General features: G+C 37.6%; 1 protein-coding gene across 1 annotated transcript in view; it reads left to right on the top strand.

The window, feature by feature from the left end:
• LOC113119488 (glucocorticoid-induced transcript 1 protein-like) overlaps nt 1-22,413 on the top strand; it is a 34,440-nt gene that overhangs the window by 1,861 nt on the left and 10,166 nt on the right. The window contains exon 2 of the mRNA XM_026289018.1: nt 16,319-16,470. Coding sequence (XP_026144803.1) covers nt 16,319-16,470 — 152 coding nt within the window. The remainder of the gene's footprint in view (nt 1-16,318; nt 16,471-22,413) is intronic.

The raw sequence follows: 22,413 nt of genomic DNA, 5'->3' as shown, positions 1-22,413 counted from the left end.
TGTATTAAATAAATTAAATGCACACAGACTGAAGTAGTATAAGTCTTTGGTTCTTTTAAGTGTGATGATTTTGCTCACATTTAACAAAAACCGACCAATTCACGATCTCAACAAATTAGAATACTTCATAATACCAATAAAATAAAAAAATTAAAAAAATATTTTTAGTGAATTGATGGCCTTCTGAATTGTATGTTTATTTACTGTACTTGTACTCAGTACTTGGTAGGGGCTCCTTTCGCTTTAATTACTGCCTCATTTCAGCGTGGCATGGAGGTGATCAGTTTGTGTCACTGCTGAGGTGGTCTGGAAGCCCAGGTTTCTTTGACAGTGGCCTTCAGCTCATCTGCATTGTTTGGTCTCTTGTTTCTCATTTTCCTCTTGACAGTACCCCATAGATTCTCTCTGGGGTTCAGGTCTGGTGAGTTTGCTGGCCAATCAAGCACACCAACAACATTGTAATTTAACCAACTTTTGGTGCTTTTGGCAGTGTGGGCAGGAACCAAATCCTGCTGGAAAATGAAATGAGCATCTTCAAAAAGCTGGTCAGCAAAAGGAAGCATGAAGTGCTCCAAAATTTCTTGGTAGATGGATGCAGTGACTTTGGTTTTCAAAAAACACAACACCAGCAGATGACATTGCACCCCAAATCATCAGACTGTGGAAACTTAACACTGGACTTCAAGCAACTCAAGCTTCTCCAGCCTTCCTCAGGACTCTAGGACCTTGGTTTCCAAATGAAATATAAAACTTGCTTTCATCTGAGAAGAGGACTTTGGACCACTGGGCAACAGTCCAGTTCTTCTTCTCCTTAGCCCAGGTAAGACGCCTCTGACGATGTCTGTGGTTCCTTGACATGTCTGTGTGTGGTGGCTCTTGATGCCTTGACCCCAGCCTGAGTCCATTCATTGTGAAGTTCACTCAAATTCTTGAATTGATATTGCTTGACAATCCTCATAAGGCTAGGGTTCTCTCTGTTAGTTGTGCATCTTTTTCTTCCACACTTTTTCCTTCCGCTCAACTTTCTGAAAACATGCTTGGATACAGCACTCTGTCAACAGCTAGCTTCTTTGGCAATGAATGTTTGTGGCTTACACTCCTTGTGAAGGGTGTCAATGATTGTCTTCTGGACAACTGTCAGGTCCGCACTCTTCCCCATGATTGTGTAGCCTAGTCAACCAAACTGAGAGACCATTTTGAATGCTCAGGAAAACTTTTCAGGTGTTTTGAGTTGATTAGCTTGCCAATAAGATTTTTCCAACATAATTATTTTAGCTCACATTTAACAAAACCCCACAAATTCATTCTCAACAAATTAGAATATGGTGACATGCCAATAATTTGTTGAGAGTTAATTGGTGGGTTTTTGTTAAATGTGAGCAAAAATCATCACAATTAAAAGAATCAAAGACTTCAACTACTTCAGTCTGTGTGAATTGAATTTATCTAACACCTGAGTTTCACAATTTGAGCTGTATTACTGAAACAAAAACTTTTTCACGACATTCTAATTCAATGAGATGCACCTGTGTGTGTGTGTGTGTGTGTGTGTGTGTGTGTGTGTGTGTGTGTGTGTGTGTGTGTGTGTGTGTGTGTGTGTGCCAACATTTTGGGCACTTAAGAATTGCACTTAGAATTCATTCCATTCTATTAATTCATTGCAAAATATTAAACCAGATATAATTTGTCCATAATGTTGTCACATTCAGACAGTGATACTTTCAGAGGTCAGTGACTCCGTGTATATGGAAGGAAACTGTGCTTTCAAGTATGCGGTCATTTGTGTCTTTTATTTATGTTCGCAATTATATTAATCGTGTGTCAGAACTAGTGCACTGACATTTATTGTCATGAATCCCTGTCATAAATCCCTGGACATCATTTTGATCTTTGGTTATGAATGGGTGTTTTTGCTAATGCAGAGAAGCAGGTAAATGGTGAATGTTCATGTTTTTTGATGATATTGTGAGGAGAATCTGAAAGCTCTTTGAAGGTTTGTGGAGGTTAACAGGAAGTGCATTGTTTTTGAAGTAAACCTGTTTAATGATGGCAGGGAACGTGAGTAATATTTCATCACGACTTTTCATGATGATTCATTGTGGTGTATTTTCTAAATTAGACAAGCGACTTCAACCCTATTAATTGACTAATTTCACAACATTAATTGGCACGTGTTCATGAGTGCAATATGAGTAATATGTGAAATATCATTGCTTCATCATCATTTGTTTTTATGAAGGATTTTTCTTGGCTGATGACTTTGTATCGTTTTTTTGTTATTAGTACGCTCTCATCATTACAGAAATATGTTTAAGAAATTCAGGAAGCAGATCTAATGTCTGTTCCTCTGTTTAAATGTTTGCTTTCCTTTCAGTAAATTTAATATGTCAAGAAAGCTCACTTTCTTTTCTGAGTTCCTTGGGTGTAGACATTTCTGTTTCTAATTTTAAAAAGCAGAATGGATGAAATTACACAAGAATTTACAAATAATTTTAGTTGAGATAGTTTAAATGGATCACACTGCATGAGATACAAAGTCAACCACCCACTGACAGAAAAGGCCTTTTCATTTACAGTAGTTTCTTGTGGCCTTGAATTCTTGACTTTTGCTGTTAATGTTAAATGACCAGGTATTTTTAGAGTTGTAACTCTTGTTTCAGACATGTGTCTGTGAGCTCTCATAATTCAGTGTGGTGTTGAGCACTATTCATTTAATGGACCATGAGTCTAGCCTGGGTGAGTTAATTTCTTCTGTTGTGCTTAAGCTTTTATCTTGTTCAGTAAGATAGCAGTATTTTGTCTCTGGCTTTATGTGGCAGTGCTGTTAGGTAGCAGCGGTCTGACTCAGGCCTGTTATCACACACACACACACACACACACACACACACACACACACACACACACACACACACACCCATCCCAGAGCAGAGAGCATTATTAAGACTAAACACACACTCTGTTTCACTTCTGTCCTCTATAACATATGCTAGACACATTTGAAATAGATTACAGTACATAAAATATTTATATTTATCAGTTTCTATGTTGACTTTAGTGCCTGTGCCAGAAAGGACTAGCACACAACTGTACTATCTAAGGTTAATAATCATGTGTCACATATTATATGTAGTGCATACTCCTGCAGTGAATGGGTGCCGTCAGAACGAGAGTCCAAACAGCTGATAAAAACACCACAATAATCCACAGCACTCCAGTCCATCAGCTAACATGTTGTGAAGAGAAAAGCTGTGTGTGTGTAAGAAAAAAATCCATCAATACATTTTAAATTGAAACTGTTGGTTTAAATATTGCTTTCTCCTTTAAGAAAGTCATCTAGTCTGAATCAAGAGAGAGAGATGTATAAATCAAGCACTGTTTACAAGCAACAGCAGTTGTTTCTTAGAAACACAGCAGCTTTGCGCTTCACAAGATGTTAACTGATGGACTGGAGTGCTGTGGATTATTGTGAAGTTTTTATCAGCTGTTTGGACTCTCTTTCTGACGGCACCCATTCACTGCAGAGCATCCTTTGGTGAGAAAGTGATGAAATGCTAAATTTCACCAAATCTGTTCTGATGAAAAAACAAACTCATCTACCTCTTGGTTGGCCTGAGGGTAAAGAGTACATTTTTAGCAGATTTAACCTTTTTTTTTTTTGTGAACAGTTCCTTTAAATGATAAGAAACCCCACAAACATTGTTCACCTTTGTTTTACTTTACAGTGTCTATCGTGGATTAAATATTATTATTTTGAACAGCAGAACTTGTTTACCGTATGACACAAATCTAACACCTGTGTGTTTCTTTTAAAGCTTTTAGCTTTGAGGTACTATCAAATTATCAGTGCTATAACAGTAGATCAATATCTGATTGATTACATTTATTAATCTGCCATATGTAGGTCAGTCTGAAAATATCTCGGCTTCAGGCTTTTCCACATTTGCCTCTTGCCCTGACTTCACTTCTGATTTGCATGAATTATTAAATAAAGGCTATTTCTGGAATATAAGTGTTTTTGCACCATAAAGCATGCAGTGTCATCAGAAAAGACTTGTTTCCTACTTTTAGCATATTTAATTTTAGTACAGCTGCCTCACACAGTTCTACATTAAATTAAATTTTTCACAAAAGGTATTTGGACACCTAAGACACACAATTTGTAATTATTGTTACATTACTTAGTTTATTTTTTTTTCACTTTCACTTTTTTACTTTATTTTACTGAAAAATAGTAGCAAAACCTCAACGGCTGCAAGCTCTGACAATTGTTTAAAGGGTTAATTCACCCAAAAATGAAAATTTGTCCATCTTCTACTCCTGCATGCACTTTATTTCACGTCTTCTGAACTGTTGACAACAAACACCTGCTTACACCCATTGAAAGGCTTGGAAGAGCACGGACATTTTTTAATATTACTTCGTTTGGATTATTCTGAAAGAAGAAAGTCACCTCACCTATAGGATGCTTCGAGGATGAGTAGAAGATGGACACATTTTAATTCTTGGGTGAACTAACCATTTAATTGCCTCTGAAACTAAAAGATAAAAAGTATTGCAAATGAAATTCCCTGTTTTTTTAGACCTTACATTATGAACAATATTCAGTGGTTAATGCATACCCACAATATGTATAATATACAGTCAAACCGAAATGTATTCACTAGCAATCACTAGTAAAAAAAAAAAAAAAAAAATATATATATATATATATATATATATATATATATATATATATATATATATATATATATATATATAAAATCTGGTAATTATATAATTTTATCTGGTGTCTGAATAATTTTTGGTTATGGAAAATAAGTGATCATTTGCAATTATATTGATAAATTTGACATTTAAAATACCTTTTTAGATACAAATAATATTATCAGAATTACGAGTTGATTAAAAATGTTTTAGTCTTTTACTTTTGCTTTAATGACAGTTTAATGAGCAGTTTTGTTTAAAACCTGATGTTCGTGTTCTCCTGCATGATATGGGATGATCCAACAAGCATCTCGAGCTTCTGTGGAAGAATAAAATCTGACAGTCTGTACAAAGTTTGGATGATCAACTTAAGATCAACCTATTTTATTATTAGACCGACCAAGAAATAGTGCAGAATCCTAAATGTTTCCTACTGAGTTATATATATGATCCTATATATGACTTGTGGAGTCCAAAAGTGACTGAGGTCTGAATACCGTGATGATGTTGTTGTGATTCAGAATGTGACGAGCGCGGGTGAGTTCGTTTGAGAGCAGCGAACAAACACTCGAGCGTTTGGAGGGGAAAAGTTCACATTTGCATATCCCCCCACCGCGCGCTTGCGTTTTTGTTTCCTTGCGTGAAATGCTTCGCTCAGCCCAACAGCACTCTGACTGTGCTGATGGATGTTGTACAATAGCGTCTGTGTTTTGCAAATCGACTCCCAACATGGACTGTATTCACCTCTGAAAGCTTTAAACTTCAACATATTCAGTGTTGCACTTCCTTTTCCTTGGCTGTCAGACTAATGGCGTTATATCCCGCTGAATAAAGGTTGCTCACCCCACTTTACCCACAGTAACCCAATCACGAGCCAATGCCAGGAGCAGCGATCATCAATTCCCATTAAGTCATATTAATGCCATAAAAGAATTCCAGACATGTGAAGACATCAGAACCTGCAGGCTGCAATTCTGCATCGACGCAATTGCTCTGTTTTATTTCCCCACCGTGCAGTGAGCTAAACCACCTGTCCCTCGTCTAATATGACCTTCTTCACAGCTCCGAGGCGAACTGGCTGTATTGAGATGATGTTTGTCAAAATGTGATTGTGTGAAAAACAACAGAAGGTCTTTCAGCGTTCGTCCACCCACACACGCTCTCTCTCGGTTTGCAAGCACAGTATTTTACTAAATGTCACCTCTTACACATTTACTAACGGCATTTACTGTGCCGCTCCGTTTATCACTCTCACAGCTTTCAGAAACCGCACGGCTAATGGATAATGTGATAATAATTCATAATCACAATAATCAACGACATTAAATACTTTGTGCTGTGTCATCCCTTTATTTTAACCCTGTAAAACATAAAATTATAATCAGATTTTTTTTAATGGAACAGTTTATTAAACGTTTAAAAATATATTCAAATATCTTTTAAAAAAAGATTTTTGTTGAGTATCATATTTGATACATCAGGTCTTTAAGGCTCATATAGGAGAATATGGAGCTCACACTCAAAAAGGGAAAAACTGAGCTAGAATATGCAATTTGGTGCAGTTGCTATGAATTTAAGAATAATAATAAAGAAACTGTTTCATTGATTAATCAAAGAAATAATAGATTAATTGGTTTGAAAACGGTCAGTTAGCTGCAGCTCTAAAGCAGTCAGAGGGAAAGATGACGTGAAGATATTTCTCTTTCCATCTCTCAATCTGTCGGCCCTGTCCTGCTGTGGGGGTGTCAGTGTGCACTCCTGAAACAATTCTTGGCATAAACCTGCCCTGCTTCTTTCCATCTGCTCTCAGGAAACTGTAAAACAGGCCGAGAGGAAGCAGTCCAGTGCCAGGCCTCCATGAGCAAATGCCTTCCACACTCACTGAGCAACATTTGGGCAAGGCAAACCACACACCAAGTCAGCCTCGGCCACAATACCAGCTTCACGTGCAAATAAGCATAGCTAGAGTAGGATAAGAATAAGCATTTGTTTTAGTGAATTAATGCTGAGGGCCACTCCAGTCTTACTGCTTTAGGTTTTAGGCTTTATAGTGTGCATTTCTAATGCATTGCACAGTTTGGTTTAAAAACAGTTTTTAACAGTAATTACATTGGAAGCTGTGACAATATAACACAAAGCTAATGTGTAGAAGAATTAGCCTTTTTAGGTTGTTGAGGGCCATGCACCAATATAAAATCTACTGAGAAATAAACACATAAGGGTGAGTAAATGATGACAGATCAACTATCCCTAAAAAATGATCCTGAACGTTCTTAGAAACTGCACATTGAAAATAATTAAAAGTGTCAAATTCAGCATCTTTGTACAGTAAGTACTAGTAGCAAGCCAAGTTTTTCGGCATAAACCAAAGGCTTAAAAGAAAAAAAACGATCTCACCCCAACTTCCTGTTTCAATAAGCATTTTGTTTGTTGTAGCAACTTCTAGTAGTTTAGTTTAGCTGGTCAGGTTAAAGTAATCAATACATTTGATGTCATACCATTTTGAACATTACTGAAAATCATTTGAAATTACAGTATTTTGTCATTTAAACTTTATAATTAAAATGTTTAATGCTTTTTATGGACCAAACCCTCTGTTAACAGTCTGCAGTAAGGCTGTTTTTAGATCTATAACAGATCTTGTGAATTCACTGCTATGTCTGGCCTGAGTCCAGATGTCGGAGCCAAATGTTGATGCAGTAACTCAGCATAAGCTTGTTTTACAACTTACTTAACCTGCTATCTGTCACTCACTCCCTCTCTGTAGATTTTCCTATCACATCACATCTGAACAGAGAGAGATTTCCTCTTTTCAGAAGTATTCAGTACTAAGATGACTGATAACACTTTATAGTACTGTACATTAATAGCAGTAATAAACATTATTACATTTTATAATCTTAGTTAAATACATTTTAAGCCCTGTCAAAAAATAATTTTGAGCAATATTTGTATAAAAGAAACATTTTTAGCATTTCTTCTATTGTAAGTGCATAATTGTCAATGCATTCTTGTTTGTTAGGTTAATATTTCTTTAACCAATGATAACCTAAAATGTCCTTTAAAGTACCTTTAAATGAATGCATGTCATGAAAATCAGCTGAATTCATAACATGAACTCCAGGAGTTACTACTGGAAGAAGTTAAAAGGCCTTGTCATATGATTTTCTGAATGAACGTCTTCTTTATAACAATGCACTTTGTGACAGTTACCGGTTTTAAAGTTACTAAACATATTCAGTTTGCTGTAGAAGTCCCTTTATTTTGTAGCTCGACAGGACCTCATAAGGAGTTAACCTACATTTTCCAGTGACTCAGTCTCTAGTTAGGTACTTCCTAAAAAGCACAGAGTGAGATAAGGGCCAAGTCTAAATATGTTCTTCTGGAATGGACTGTAATCCATTAGCTTTGCTCCGAATGACTCCGTTTATCACCATAGCAACAGGACATTCTCTGTGTCCACAGCGTTCCTCATATACGCATTTGTCTTTTAGTCGTAATCTCATTCTGTGTATCCAGCTTAGTACCTTGTATCTAATTATTTACACCGTAGATTGGAGAACACATGGTCTGACATTTACTCATCAGCTAACTTGGATCTTTTGTCTCCTTTATTCTCCTCTCAGTTTCTTTATTACTGTTGGTTTCACTTGATGCTTGCTTTGCTCGTCTGATGTGGGCTTCACACCATGCAAACACATGGGTGATGATAATATAATTGAGGGAGGTGTGAACAGCTTTTGGCAACCTGCAACTAAGTGAGGTGTCATCTGGCTTAAAACAGCCTATTGTGTGAACCGACACTGTAGCTGTAAAATAAGCAGTCGCTTGGGTCACAGCGTAATCACACATTTAATGTACTGAGTTCACTCTTTAACATACTTTGGTCAAAAGTCATTTTTAGCGTGTGGGCAGAGGTTGCATAGATGCACATAAGCATGATATAAGATGCTAAATTACTCTTTTAAAAGGCCCAGACTGGAAGTTGCTGGTCAACAGGTCAAGAATGCAGATCGTAACTGATGTTCTGGATTTATCCTGAATATCCTTCCTACTCTAGGTTATTCCTGTTAGTCAGCTTGATCAGCCAAAATTTGCTAGTTTGGGACAAGCTGGCCAACTATTTCTCCAACAACTGACTAGTTTATCAGTGTTGGTTTTATAGAAACAGATAAAAAGCCAAATGTTCTTTTCATCTTTTGAGATGGGATGACCTACTGATTGTACAGCCAACTAGTCATCGAGCAGCCAACTACTTGGTTGATAGGGAGTTTACTGGTAGTGGGGTTAGACTGAAGCAAAGAAGCATGATGAAATTCAAGATGATTCACCAAACTAGAACTTGCTAACAGGACAAGGATGCAAAGTTAACCAGATGGATTTAATTAAACCTAAATCCCCATGCTGTTTCAGCCTGTTTTGTTTAGTCAGTCTAACTGTTTGGCCAGCACTGCCATACTGTTAACCATCCAAATTCCACATTTCAGTAGTGAATATGTTTGATGGGAATGAAACCGGGTGACTGACTAGTCAGTTACGTGGTTATTAGTTTTTGATATGATTCACAGGACTAGAAGTTGCAGGTCAACAGCTCAAAGGACAATTCACCAGTTGGTCGTGATTCATGCTTGTCCAGGCTGGATTATGCTGGTTGGTGTTAGTCTAGATGGTGGTCCAGCATGTAAATACTCAAGTTTTTGATGGGGTTGATGGAGATTGATCTTGATGGTCAGCTAGTCATTTAACCACTGTTAGAAATCTCAACTAATATGTGTATTGGTGAATTTTAATATATATTTTTTCAGGAGGGCTTAAAACTTCTACATTCCTCTTGAACTTAACACCGGGCCATTGCTTTTACTTTCTAAGTCCTTACTTTTCATAAAAAACTAGCAGTTTGCCTGCAGCTGCCTTGTGTACACATACCTGAGTTTGTCTTCTGAAAGCCATAAAGGTGATCCATGGATCTGATGATGTATTCATAGTGCCATAGAGATGTGTAAATATTGTCATCTCTGTTGTAGGCAAGTGTCACTCTCTTGCTGTCAATGATTAGATAAGTTTGCATGCCCTTGACCCAATTCATCTTATTCCTCCATCTTTCTGGGCTGAGGGATGTGCATGAGGTATTTTTATCAGGTGTTTCAATGACTGATGTTCTGCTTAAACACCAAGCGCAAACAAGATAACACGCATCCATATAGCGTGTCTAACTCTGCGGTAGATGGGCTATGAGCTGAAAGGGCCGATAAGTTATTGTTACATAGTACTTTTCTAGACTGCATTTTAAGACATAAAAGGTGCTCAGATTGATTGGCTACTGATCACAATCGGCCAATTGAGATCTCTAAAAAGTTTGATCTCAAGCTGATGACATGTCTGCCGTGCAAGGTTTGGCACATGTATGCTGTGTATTAGGGCTGTAGCTATCCAATATTTTAGTAATCAAGTATTCTACCAAAAATTCCATCGATTAATTGAGTAATCGGATAAAATGTGTTTTTGCTTAATTAAAGTGTAATATTAATTATGCAAGAGAAAATAAGACTCCTGGGTCTCTTAAAATGAACAACTAAGTTTCCTTTTTTAGAAAAAAAATATTTTACATTTTTTAAATGCATAGAATGCAATGCATACATACATCAAAAATAAACATTTCATTATTACCCATTGTTTCTCTGTCTGTACTTTTACTGTGAACAATGACAATGAAGTTGACAGATGAATTAACTTTTTGGTAAACAAAGGGGATTTACTATTAAAAATAAAACATGGAAGAAATGTTGTGTGATTAAACATTAAAAAAAAAATGAAAAAATTAAACATATTTTTTTTTAGTAGTAGGATATGTACATTCTGCTGAACAATAGTCTTTAACCGGACTTTTATTTTGACGTCTTGACGTACCTTTACAGTTCTGTGTATGTAGGGCTGGGTACCGAACTTCGATGCATTTATGGTATCGAACGAAAAACTTCGATACTATTTGTATCGAAAAATTATTTATCTTTCGGTGCCAAATTTTGGGGTCCAAAAGCCAAGCGGACGGTTTTTTTTTTTGTTTTTTTTTTATTTTTTGCCAAGCGGCTGTGTCTGTGTGAGCTTGTAGTATACGTGCATGTAAGGACCTAAATTCGCCGAGATTGGCTGTCCACCACCACGTGACGTGACGGGGAGGATTTCTGAAGATAGATACTCGCAGTCACACAACACAAGTGTAGTTGGTTTTTCTCTAAACGTTTCAGTTTTAAAATGCCAAAGAGGTCTAAAGTGTGGCTACACCTTATAAAAGTGGATGCCGAGTCTGCAAAGTGCAACATATGCGAAAAGAGTATTGCAACCAAAGCCGGCAATACCACCAATTTAATGTAGCATGTGTTTGGATGAGTGTTTTTCCCTCCCTCCCTGTTTAGTTTGGTCTACTCCATTGCGTATCTTGAAACACACCCCCTTTCACGTTGTCTAAATAACAGAGAGAGACAGATTTATCCGGTACAGAGAATTTCTCTGAGCAGCAGGCCACTGTATACGTTCACTTAAAACATAACTGACTGTGTTTACGAGAATACTTGCAGAAACAATTATTTTGATATAATTGTGTGTGTGTATGTGTTCATTCAGAAGTTACGATACGCGAAAGATGAATTAATTCTCTGTACGCGCATTGTCTGAAATGCTGCTCACAGCGCGTGCTTTGAGTGAGCGCAAGCTCCGAACATGCGCAAATTGTTTAAAACACTTGAATCAGCAAGATTTAGAAACAAGTGCAAACGATCAACTACGATCCGTTTCACCTCTTCAAGCGAGTGAACAACGCAAATCAAGTTAGGAATCACCACACTGTTTTCGTTAAACAAAATAAATAATTATTTTAAAAGATTGACTCAAAAGAATCATTGGTTCACTAATCGGATCATGAACTTGTATTACCGAGCCAAAGATAATCTATTATTGAACATCTCGAATGAATAAAGACTTCAAGTTCATCTGTAAAGCACATAAAGCTATCGTTTGAGTTTATAAACTTCTATTTCATGCATGATTCGTATGGATCTGCTAACTGAATGCAAAGTGTGAGTTCTAGAAGAATGTTTGTGTCTTGATGAGCATGTATCGCTCACTAGGAGTCGCTAAACAAACAGCTGCTGTTCTTTTTTTTTTGTCTTTTTTTTTTTCAATGGAGGATCAGTTGCCCCATTGGTTAAAATCCCCAAACTGTTTACTCAAATATTAATTTAATAAATTACATCAAAACAGGGGCATTTGCGTTATGATGTGGTGGGCTGCTGTGGGCCAGGGAGTCCAGGGCCACTTTTTGGTCCCAGTCCGCCCCTGAATGGCGCACCCCTATCCAAAAAGCACAACCAGTTGTATTAATAATGTTATCCTGAGTGTGAAGTGTTCCCAGAATTTGTTTTTATTAAGGTGAAAAATAAAAGTTTTGTGTTTAATGTATTTGTGTTGATGTTGAAATGGATTTTAAAACATATGGTATCGAAAAAGTATCGTTAGGAACCGGTATCGAAATTTAAAAAATATTTTAAAATTTTAAACAATACCCAGCCCTATGTGTATGTGATGTGACGCTAGTTTTACTCAAATCAAACGGTCAAATGCTCATGAAGTGACTGTCAGAGCAGTTCTGGAGATGTTGTTCATGTGTTCACATCCTTATTTAGTGAGACAGCAGACACTGAAATCACCACGAGCGTCACGCGCGCTTCAGAGTGTGACAAAGGAAGTCGCGCTTCTGCTCCATTCATTAACAGAGACACGGCGAACATGCAGGATTCATATTTAAATAGACTGTTCCAGATTAATATTTACAAATATTAGTTCATATCATGATTTGATGTAAGTGCAATGACCTATTTTTTATTAATTCATTCAAAATTTGGCAAATTCCGTGCCATTCCGCGTTAAACTGTAAATTCCGTTTTTATGACTGGATTCCGCGATTCCCTCAGCATTTTCTGCATCGTGGAAATCATAGGGCCCTAGTTGAGGTATACCAGCTCTATCTTGCAATGGACACACGGCACAACATTCTCTTTACGTTTGCCCGTGCCCTCATATCAAAACACTGCTGATTCCTTGCAGTATGCTATTTCAGACGCAGTGCTTGTGTCTCCTTCCGCTTTCTGGGTGACGTCAACGCGTTGTGTCACATTAAAAAAATTATTGCGAAAGAACCTGACGTAAGATTTAAAATAAATTAAAAGATGCTTCGAGGCAGAGGAATTTGCCTCAATCATTTTTTGTAATAGAGTTACTCGAGGAATCATTTCAGCCCTAGTGTGTATGTCTCTGTATGGTGCAGATGAATTTAGGGCTGCGTGATTAATCGAATGCAATTGTTATGCACATCTCAACAGTAAAGCCGGTTCTGTGATTAGTATTAAATCTCCATCATCTGCTTTCAGATGGAGCAGCATTTAGCACACAGAGCCGTAGTTCTCTGACAAGCTACACAAATAAAATCACAGATGATATAATCACATGGGAGACACTGCTTAGCTAACCTAAAGTATCTCATGATTAAGTGTAGACCTTTTTATCTGTTCACTTCCACCATTATAACTGCAGCCTATATTCCACCAGATGCTAATGCCAAGCTTTCTATAAACGAACTGCATGCGGCCATTAGTAAATGACAGACTGCTCACCTGGAGAATGCTTTTATTGTCCCAGGTCATTTAAATCACTCCAACTTAGAGACAGTGCTCCCTACATTCCACACTAGAGGAGACAAAACTTTGGATCATGTTTACACAAACATTTATATAGCTTACATCTATATAATGTAAGCTATATAGGCCCCCTCCCCCACCTGGAACAGTCTGATCACCTGAGGACCATCCAAGTTCCGCCAACTGGAGCAGACTCTTAAGTTCAGGACAGGTTTCAATACACGGACTGGAGTATGTTTGCTTCTCAGGCTGCCTGTGGCTCTCACACAGACATTGATATCATTACATCCTCTGTACTGGATTACATCAACACCACCATTGACAGTGTTACAACAAAGAAACAGATCTCCGCATACCCTAATCAGAATCCATGGATGAACAAGGAGGTGTGACTCCTGCTGAAAGACCGCAACACTGCCTTCAGATCAGATGATGCTCAGGCCTACAGCAAATCCAGGGCTAACCCGAGGAGGGACATCAAAAAGACCAAGTAATGCTACAAGCTAAAGGTATAGGAACACTTTTAAAACTCTAACCCCCTACGCATGCGGCAGGGCATCCAGGTCATCAGTGACTACAAGCCAAGCAACTCCACTCCAACGTTCACAGGCATCTCCTTCCTTAACAAGCTAAATTACTTTTATTCTCACTTCAACAGCGACCGCAAAGAGATGGCCACCAAGATCACACTCTCAGCAGACCGCTAGCTGCCGGCCCCCGACGGCATTCCTGGACGTGTGCTTAGGGGATGTGCAGAGCAGCTTACAGGGTTCTTCACTGACATTTTCAACCTGTCCCTCACCCGAGCAACTGGTGTTGAATGGTTGTTGAATGTGTCTCCTGCTTCAAGTTCTTGGGAACCACCATCTCGGAGGACCTGTTCTGGACCACAAACACCTCCAGCCTGGTCAAGAAGGCCCACCACCGCCTCTTCTTCTTTAGGACACTAAAGCCATCCTGATGAACTTCTACCAGTGTGTGATCAAGAATATCCTGACCAGTTGTATCACAGTCTGGTATGGGAACTCCTCAGTTGGTGAAAATGCCCAGTGCATCACAGGGACACCACTTCCCAAGTTTATTTATTTTTTTATTTTTTTGTGCTGATCCGAAAAATGATCATATCCGTGACTCAAAATCCGTAATATGATTCGAACTGTGAGTTTTATGATCCATTGCACCGCTACTAAAGATGAGGTACAATTCAAATGTCTTCATTAAATAACTCCTAAAGTAATTTGAAAACTTACTGTGTGACACAATTATCACTTGCACAATCGAAGCAATGTTATATAGTCACTAAAGTTGAGTATGAATTGGATTTCTCTACAAAGTCTGTTTTTTTGCGCAAAATTTATGTCCAAAACCTACTTTTGCAAACTAGTCCTAGGTTTTTTGTCCGATCGGAACCAAGCCACTGCAGAAATATTCTCTGGACAGTGAATATCAATTATTAAAAAAAAAAAAAAAAGTTTGTCCAATGAGGCACAAGTGTCTATGAGGACATTTGCTTATCTAAAAAAACAGCAATAGAAACTTGAGCACCTATTAAACAAGGTAAACGGAGGTCGATCGGAACGAAACTCAGTGGGCATGTTCAACTCATGGCCCTAAATCGTCCACTAATTGGTGCTAGCGAGTTTTATGGCTCTGTAATCAAAAGGTGTTTCACACATCCACACAATATGTATATCATTTGATAGATCTCCTCATAATCTACAACTCTGCCTCAATATCAAACCAAAACCTGTCCTGGTGGCCCCCCTGCCCTGCATTTTTTGTATGCCCTGCACAACTGATTCCACTCATCCTGCTCATTAGTAGAGACTGCAAGAACTAAATTGTGTATGTCGGATTATGGAAACATACAAAATGTGCAGGGCAGGGGGTAGGGCTGTGCAAAAAATCAAATGCGATTTTCATGCGCATCTCATCAGTAAAGACGCTCCTGTAATTAGAAGTATATCTCCAGCATGTGCGTTCAGTTCAGGGTTGCTAGGTTTTCAAAACAAATCCTGCCTACTTGCTTCTAAAAACTACTCCAAAACTAGCCCAATCGCGTTTCCAGGAGGTTCCCCAATAAAATTTTGGTAACACTTTAGTATAGGGTCCAATTCACACTAATAACTAGTTGCTTATTAGCATGTCTATTATTAACATATTGGCTGTTTATTAGTGCTTATAAAGTACATATAATGCATGACATCCATAATCCTACCCAATACCCTAAACTTAACAACTACCTTATAAACTACTAATAAGCAGCAAATAAGGGGTTAATTGAGGCAAAAGTCATAGTTAATCGTTAGTTAATAGTGAGAATTGGACCCTAAAATAAAGTGTGACCAAAATTTTTTTGGCAGGGTTGCCCTGGTAAAATTAGCATTTTAGGGGCTAAACATCACGTTATTGGTATTGGGGTCGCTTCAACCCAGGGACATGAAAAACAACCGCAGACTTGGCAACACTTGTTCAGGTGGAGCGGCATTTACTACACAAAGCCATAGTCCACCGACAAGCTACACAAAATCGCTTTCAAAATCGACTCGCCTCCAATTTTAGAATCAATTTTGTGTGGATTTTCTGTGAACTACGGCTCTGTGTATTAAAGGCCAACCAATGTTGCCAAGTCTGTGTTTGTTTTTCATGTCTGCGGGTCGAAGCGACCCCAATACAAATAACATAATGTTTAGCCCCTAAAATGTGAATTTTACCAAGGCAATCCTTGGATGTGGGCAGGATTTGTTTTGAAAAAATATAGAGATATGAGATATACTTCTAATCACATGAGCCCCTTTACTGACGTGATACGCATGAAAATCACATTTCAGTATTTTATGGGGAAATAACTTTAGTGCTGCCACAACCCCAGTCCATCTGCTCATCACCCATCTGTTTCTCTTTCTGTTTGTTTCTTATGGCAGTTGAGAGGTCAAAGTCACAACAGGTGCGGAGCACTGGTGCTATTAGACGAACTTCCTCTCTGGGTGCTATCACCGGGCCCTATCTGATAGGGCAGTGGCCACGTGAATCCCACCTACACAGCCCCTCGTGCATGAAAGACAAGTCCACACAGGTAGGTACTGTCACCCTCTATGCTCAAAATCTACCCTCTGGCTTCAAAGCCTATGTGTTCAGGTGTGTTTGCAAACGTTAGCTTGACAACATTTATAGCTCCATAATTCTTCTGGGTTTTTTGCGTATGCTGTGTAACTGAGTCCAGTGATCTACTGATCTACAGACTTATTATTTCAATTATGACCATCACAATCTACCAAGAGCAGTAAAAATTAGTACAACTATTGCATCCACCCCTTGTAGTAAATGAATTTAATTAAAATAAACAATGCACACTGAACAAGCCTAGAATATGTTTTAATGTCACAATTGATTAGGATTGTTTGATCTTTAAATAATGCAAGATATTTAAAGTGTACCTAAAGTATGCTTGCATTAGTTCCTCTTTAGCACAATGAAATATACTTCTTTTCATCTTTAGTGAGACTTCTGCACAATAAAAGTGCATTAAGTACAAAATAAGTTGTTCTAATTTAGCAGACTTTTAAGTATACCTGTTTAGTATACTAAAAGTACAGTTAAATGGTATTTGTATAAATTACATAAACATGTAAATGTATTTGTAGCATACTTGGTATGAAATAAATGAATTTCAAATACATTTTAGTATATTTATTTTTTACTGGGGACATCAATCACAAAATGGGTTAATTCATGCTAGGGCTGGACGATTTATCAAAAAGTAATTGAAGCTGAAATTCAGAACCTCCAACCGACTTAATTTTCCCATGTCGGATATTTCGGTTTTTTAATCCTGTTAATACTTTCCCCTTAAAACATACTACCGCGTGTGTAGCCAGTGTTGCCAACTTGGCGACGCGGTCGCTAGATTAAGTGACTTTTTGGCAAAACCTTTAGTCTCGGAGACTCTCCTGTTCTGCAGCACGAGCGCGAGTTCTCTTTTTGTCAGCGCGCACATGCCTCTCTTCTGTATCTGCTCTGTTCAGTGAGCGCAGAGAGGAGCAGCACTTTCAGAAAAAAAAAAAAAAAGAAGATATTCGGTCGCTTCTACCTCTATTTTACATGCAAGTATAGCTGACATCAGTCACAGCACAACCATTGAATTAATCATATTATTTTTCAGTCATTATAATATTAATTCCGTTGTCTGACAACAGAAAAATGTAAATATGTCAATAAGTTTTATTGAGAATTTAGCTGAATTAAAATGCAGTATGTGAGCATAGGGAGCCAATACACACAACGCACTTACGTCATGAATGTGTTAATTGGCGACTTTTCCGGCGGGGTTTAGCTACTTTCCACTGAAAGAAGTTGGGAACACTGGTAGCCACATGACTCTGCTCCGTCCAGTCAGTGGCATAAAAGCACAACACTGAGGTGAGCCTTGCGTCTTCACTACACTTTGTCAGTTGTATTTGTTTTATGGTTTGGACATTCAAGTTATTAGATGATCAGATGTGTATTATTAATATATCCAGCTACCATGTTCTCACAGCGGCATTGTGGCAAGAACACTCATATTAACAGCTGTGAAGATCGCGCGCACAGAGGAACGCAGAAACTAGTTGTCAGCGCTGTCCTGTGATTTATTACTAAAGTAGCTTAGAATCTCAAAACTTATTATAACATGTTTTTCTACTTTTGAAGGAACTAGGCTATTTACAACCCACAGCTTCACAATAATACAGAGACGGTATGACTAATTCACACACGCAATCACTCGTACTGGTACTGTGCTAATTTAACTTTATCTGATCTCTATTTATCTCTTTCACCGAGAAATAATCTGTAAGAAATGTTACGAACATAGATAAAATAACTGCTGATAGTGAGCTATGATGTCAGAAATATAAAAATATATATATAAATATATTTAAAAAATCTCACCTTTTAATAGTCAATCATATTTATAGTACAAACCTTGTCAGTGAACTATGAGGGCAAAAAAAATAAAAAATAGAAACAAAATAATCATTTATTAATCGTAATCGATGTAAAATGTTCAATTAATCAAGGTTTTGATTTTAGCCCATAATCGTCCAGCCCTAATTCATGCTTTTTGTCATTAAATAATAGTGCAAATACCAGTAAATCAGTAAACTCATATAAACTTTAATCACGCTGCATGATTTATTGAAATACTCTTCTCTCATACATTTTTATTTTAATGGCGAATCTCCTACACATGCAATAAGATCAGCCACAAAAATAACTTAGTCCACATCTTTTCAATGCTATTTTTTCACTGCATGTCTTTAGCAAATCCTAACAGTGTTTTTTAATACCAAACGATAATATTTCAAGGTAATGTTCATATTGTATGTCATTTATTTGAAAATCCTTCATTGGTATAAAGGTGTGGGAACTTTCAAAGCAGTATAGAGTTGTAAACTGTAGTTACCTTTAGCATTTGGCATGAAACATTTATTGGCACTAAATAAACCATTAACCACAGACTGGTAACCATTACTTTAATAAACTTACACATGGGCTCTGGTATTTCACCCACTGCTGAATTGCAGAAATCAATCAGTAGAAACACCACAATGAATATGAATTACATGGATATTATCCTTATTAAAAAGTCATTTAGTCGATAGCAGTGAGAATGTTTCTCTTTCTATTTTTTTGTCTTTTTGTTGTTTGATCAATATGAAGGACAGAGAGCGGCAGGTGTATTAGGCTGCTGTCACTTTAAGACCTACTGCATAGATCTAATATACTGATACACATTTATTTTTAAAAGGTAATGTATTGCAATATTGTGTTATTCCATTAAAAAAGTAACAAAATATGCTACTTACCATGTTTTCATTCTCAAAAGTATACGTAAAAAGTATAAGACAAAATTGACATTGTGTTTATGAGAAATACTCCCCAAGGTGGGTATTTTGACATCATTTTGTGTATATTTGTCTATTCAAGCAAAAGAACGCACATGAAGGAAAACTCAGTTCGGTATTTGCGTGTTGTCGGTGGTTTTCAGACAAAAGAAAAGATAAGACACAAAAGTACCAGATTTAGTTATAGTTCGTGTGGTCTTGTACCTAAAGGGTTTAACATTGTTTTATTGTTCAATCTGGCATGATGTAGAAACACTGTGACTGATCAGGCCGTGTGACGAAGCCATCAGCTGTCCCAAGCGTTTATCACCCCCGGTCCCAGGGCATCAGCCAGTCCATATTGGCCGCATGTTTAAGGTCATTGCAGGACAAGCGTTTTCAGTCAGTCTGAGGTGTTCGGTACAAAGCAACTATGGCATGTCCCTCCTGAGAGCACGCTGTACCTCACGCACACCTGGCGTACAGTCAGGTGCTGATTTATCCTCAAATGTCAGCAGGTGTATCAGGCGAAACACAATCACCACAATCCCACAGTTCCACCCACCATCTGCTGCTACACTGAAGGTGAGATTTGGCACCTGCGGGAGTGCAGTGTGTCTAAAGGTAATGTCTCTGCCGTGCCTCTTATTGTGTGCTCCAGCATGCAGCGAGTGTCATATTAACCGTTCAGAAAGACGAGATCCCGCTGGAATGTCGTTCCCCGTGTTTGCCGGCCTCCACTGTTACCCCAGTTTTTGAAAGACACCTACACTATGCATCTGTTCAGAATGTCTTTGTTCTATCGGCCCGTCCACACCGCGCTGACAGACAACGACCAACGGCCAACAGACGCGGTCTCTCTACATTTGTTGCCGTTGATCTTTGTTTGTTTTTGCCGATTAAGCATGTTGAATTTCTGTTTGTTGAGTCTTAAAATGTCTGAGAAGTGACATGCTGTAATCTGTCAACTGTCTTGTGTGATGGTGCAGTGTGAATTAGCCTAATGTATGAACTTTATTTGTGCTTTTAAGAATAGTTGACCAGAAATGAAGATTTCGTCACCGTGTCCTCAATTTCGTGTGGTTCCAAACACATTGTCATATTCTATACAAAACCAAAGAATCTTTTACGCAGAAAGCTTTCATGTTCTGTACAAAAAAAAGTGTTGATTACTGTAAACGGATTAAACGGATTTTTTTTTTTTAATATAATTTGTTACCTTGTCATTGAACAAAAGTTTCTTTATAGTGGAATAATACTCTTCACACAAAGAAAAAAACTGAAAAGCGAAAAAGCTCTTTAAAGATAATGGAAAAAAATATATATAAAATGGAATGTGTATTTTTTTAGAGTGTATAGTAAGAGTCATATGACCACTTTGTGTGAGGAACAGACTGACAATTAAGCAATTATTCACAAACTTAATTTGCGTTTGCATTTGTACATGTCCTTTTGTGGTCGGTCACATGACCCACGTGAACCAATAGTGTGGCTCCAGCAAAGGGAATTTTTTTTTTTTTTTTTTTAGGTGGACTGCTCCTTTAAGACTTTAAGATGAATCAGTGTTGCTTTTCTTCACCAAAACTATTAAAATTGTTTCTGTTAGTTTAATTAAAGCTGAAATTAAAATCATTTTTTATTTAAAAACCTAAAAAAAAAACAAATGAAAATTAGAAAAGGTATCTTGGCAATTAGCTGAAAATTAGTTGAAGTGCTAAAACTGAAACAAAAAAAATCCTAAATATTTTCAAATGTTTGAAACAAGGTAAAATAAATAAAAAATGCAAAATGTAAAACTAAAAGCTCATTGGAAATATAAAGATACAGAAGCATAGACTTTCATTCTTGTGGTGGAAAATGAGAATGCAAAACTGAAAGTTTCTTGTGCAAGAATTCTTGAGTTGATTATAAGAGGACTATAAAGCTGCAGAAGAGCAGAGCATGGCTCCTTTAACACATGCAGGTCAGAGGTCAGCTGCTGCGGTCCATTTGGTCTCGTGGGTCATGAGAGCAGTGGAGGAGTTGTATCGTGTCACATGACCCACAGCATCCTGTTTTCACTGCTGCGTGGCAACAGAGGCCACACACTCTCTGCGGCTCCGCTCTGCTTACTGACACACAGATACTGAAAGATACTGAAGTATGTTTGTGCTTACTATATTTCCCTGGTGTGAAATTTCATGCAAGGTTCCGATAAGTTCTTTATACATACATTGTATAACCAGTCGGTTTAAAGACGTTGGATAATTTTGTTCACTTGCCAGAGCGTGGGTGTTACCAGTACAGGCCGTCTCAAGTCTCACCTTTTATTCCTCACCGGTGTCAAAGAACTACAAACGACTCTCATTTTAGCTCGTCTTTAAAGTTTGATGCTTGCACAAAAGGACTATAGATTAGGGCGACAGCTCTGTTGGGATTCAGAATTTTTTTCCCACTCCATTATTGAACAGTGTCTTGGGTTTAACCCCTCGTCCTCTTTGTCACAGTGATTCGTGCTGCTTTCCTCTGCAGTAACACGGTCAGATCAGGTGAACAGCGGTGACTTTGGGATGCTCTGTGCTCAGAGTAACCAGAAACCTGCATCCCTACACTTTTTCTTAAAGGGATATTTCACCCAAATAAGAAAACTGTGCCACTTACTCTACTGCCATGCTACTCCCAACTCGTATGGCTTTCTTTCTATTGCAAACACACAAGGAGAGATTTTGTTGCATATTCACACTGTTGTTTTGCAGACCAGGAGCTGTCAAACTTCACAAAGAACAAAAAAGTACTTTCAAATTAGTCCCTGTGGCAATCTTTAAAAAACTTTATGACCTTTATATCATATGTTTTAGACGCTTGTAAGACTGCATATTTTCGCAATAGTAACATTTCAAAATTAGAGTCCCGGTGTATTTTAGGCTTGTTTATAATAAAAAAATTACACATTTAGTTTTTTTTTTGTTGTTGTTGTTTGTGTTTTCTTCCGGGCATTATTATTATTTTGGTTACACAATTAATTTTATTTAATTTAATTTCCATTTCATTCTAAACTATTAAACTGTGTAAAATCTGTTTCCCATTCACTGAGAGAGACACTGTATGACAAAGTAAAGAGAACTCTTCCATTTAAATGCTGTAATTTTGCATAATTTACAAAGCATATAATAATG

Source organism: Carassius auratus, chromosome 19 (genome assembly GCF_003368295.1).
Source record: "Carassius auratus strain Wakin chromosome 19, ASM336829v1, whole genome shotgun sequence".
Lineage (NCBI taxonomy): Eukaryota > Metazoa > Chordata > Actinopteri > Cypriniformes > Cyprinidae > Carassius > Carassius auratus.
This window is presented reverse-complemented; position numbering and strand designations above follow the sequence as displayed.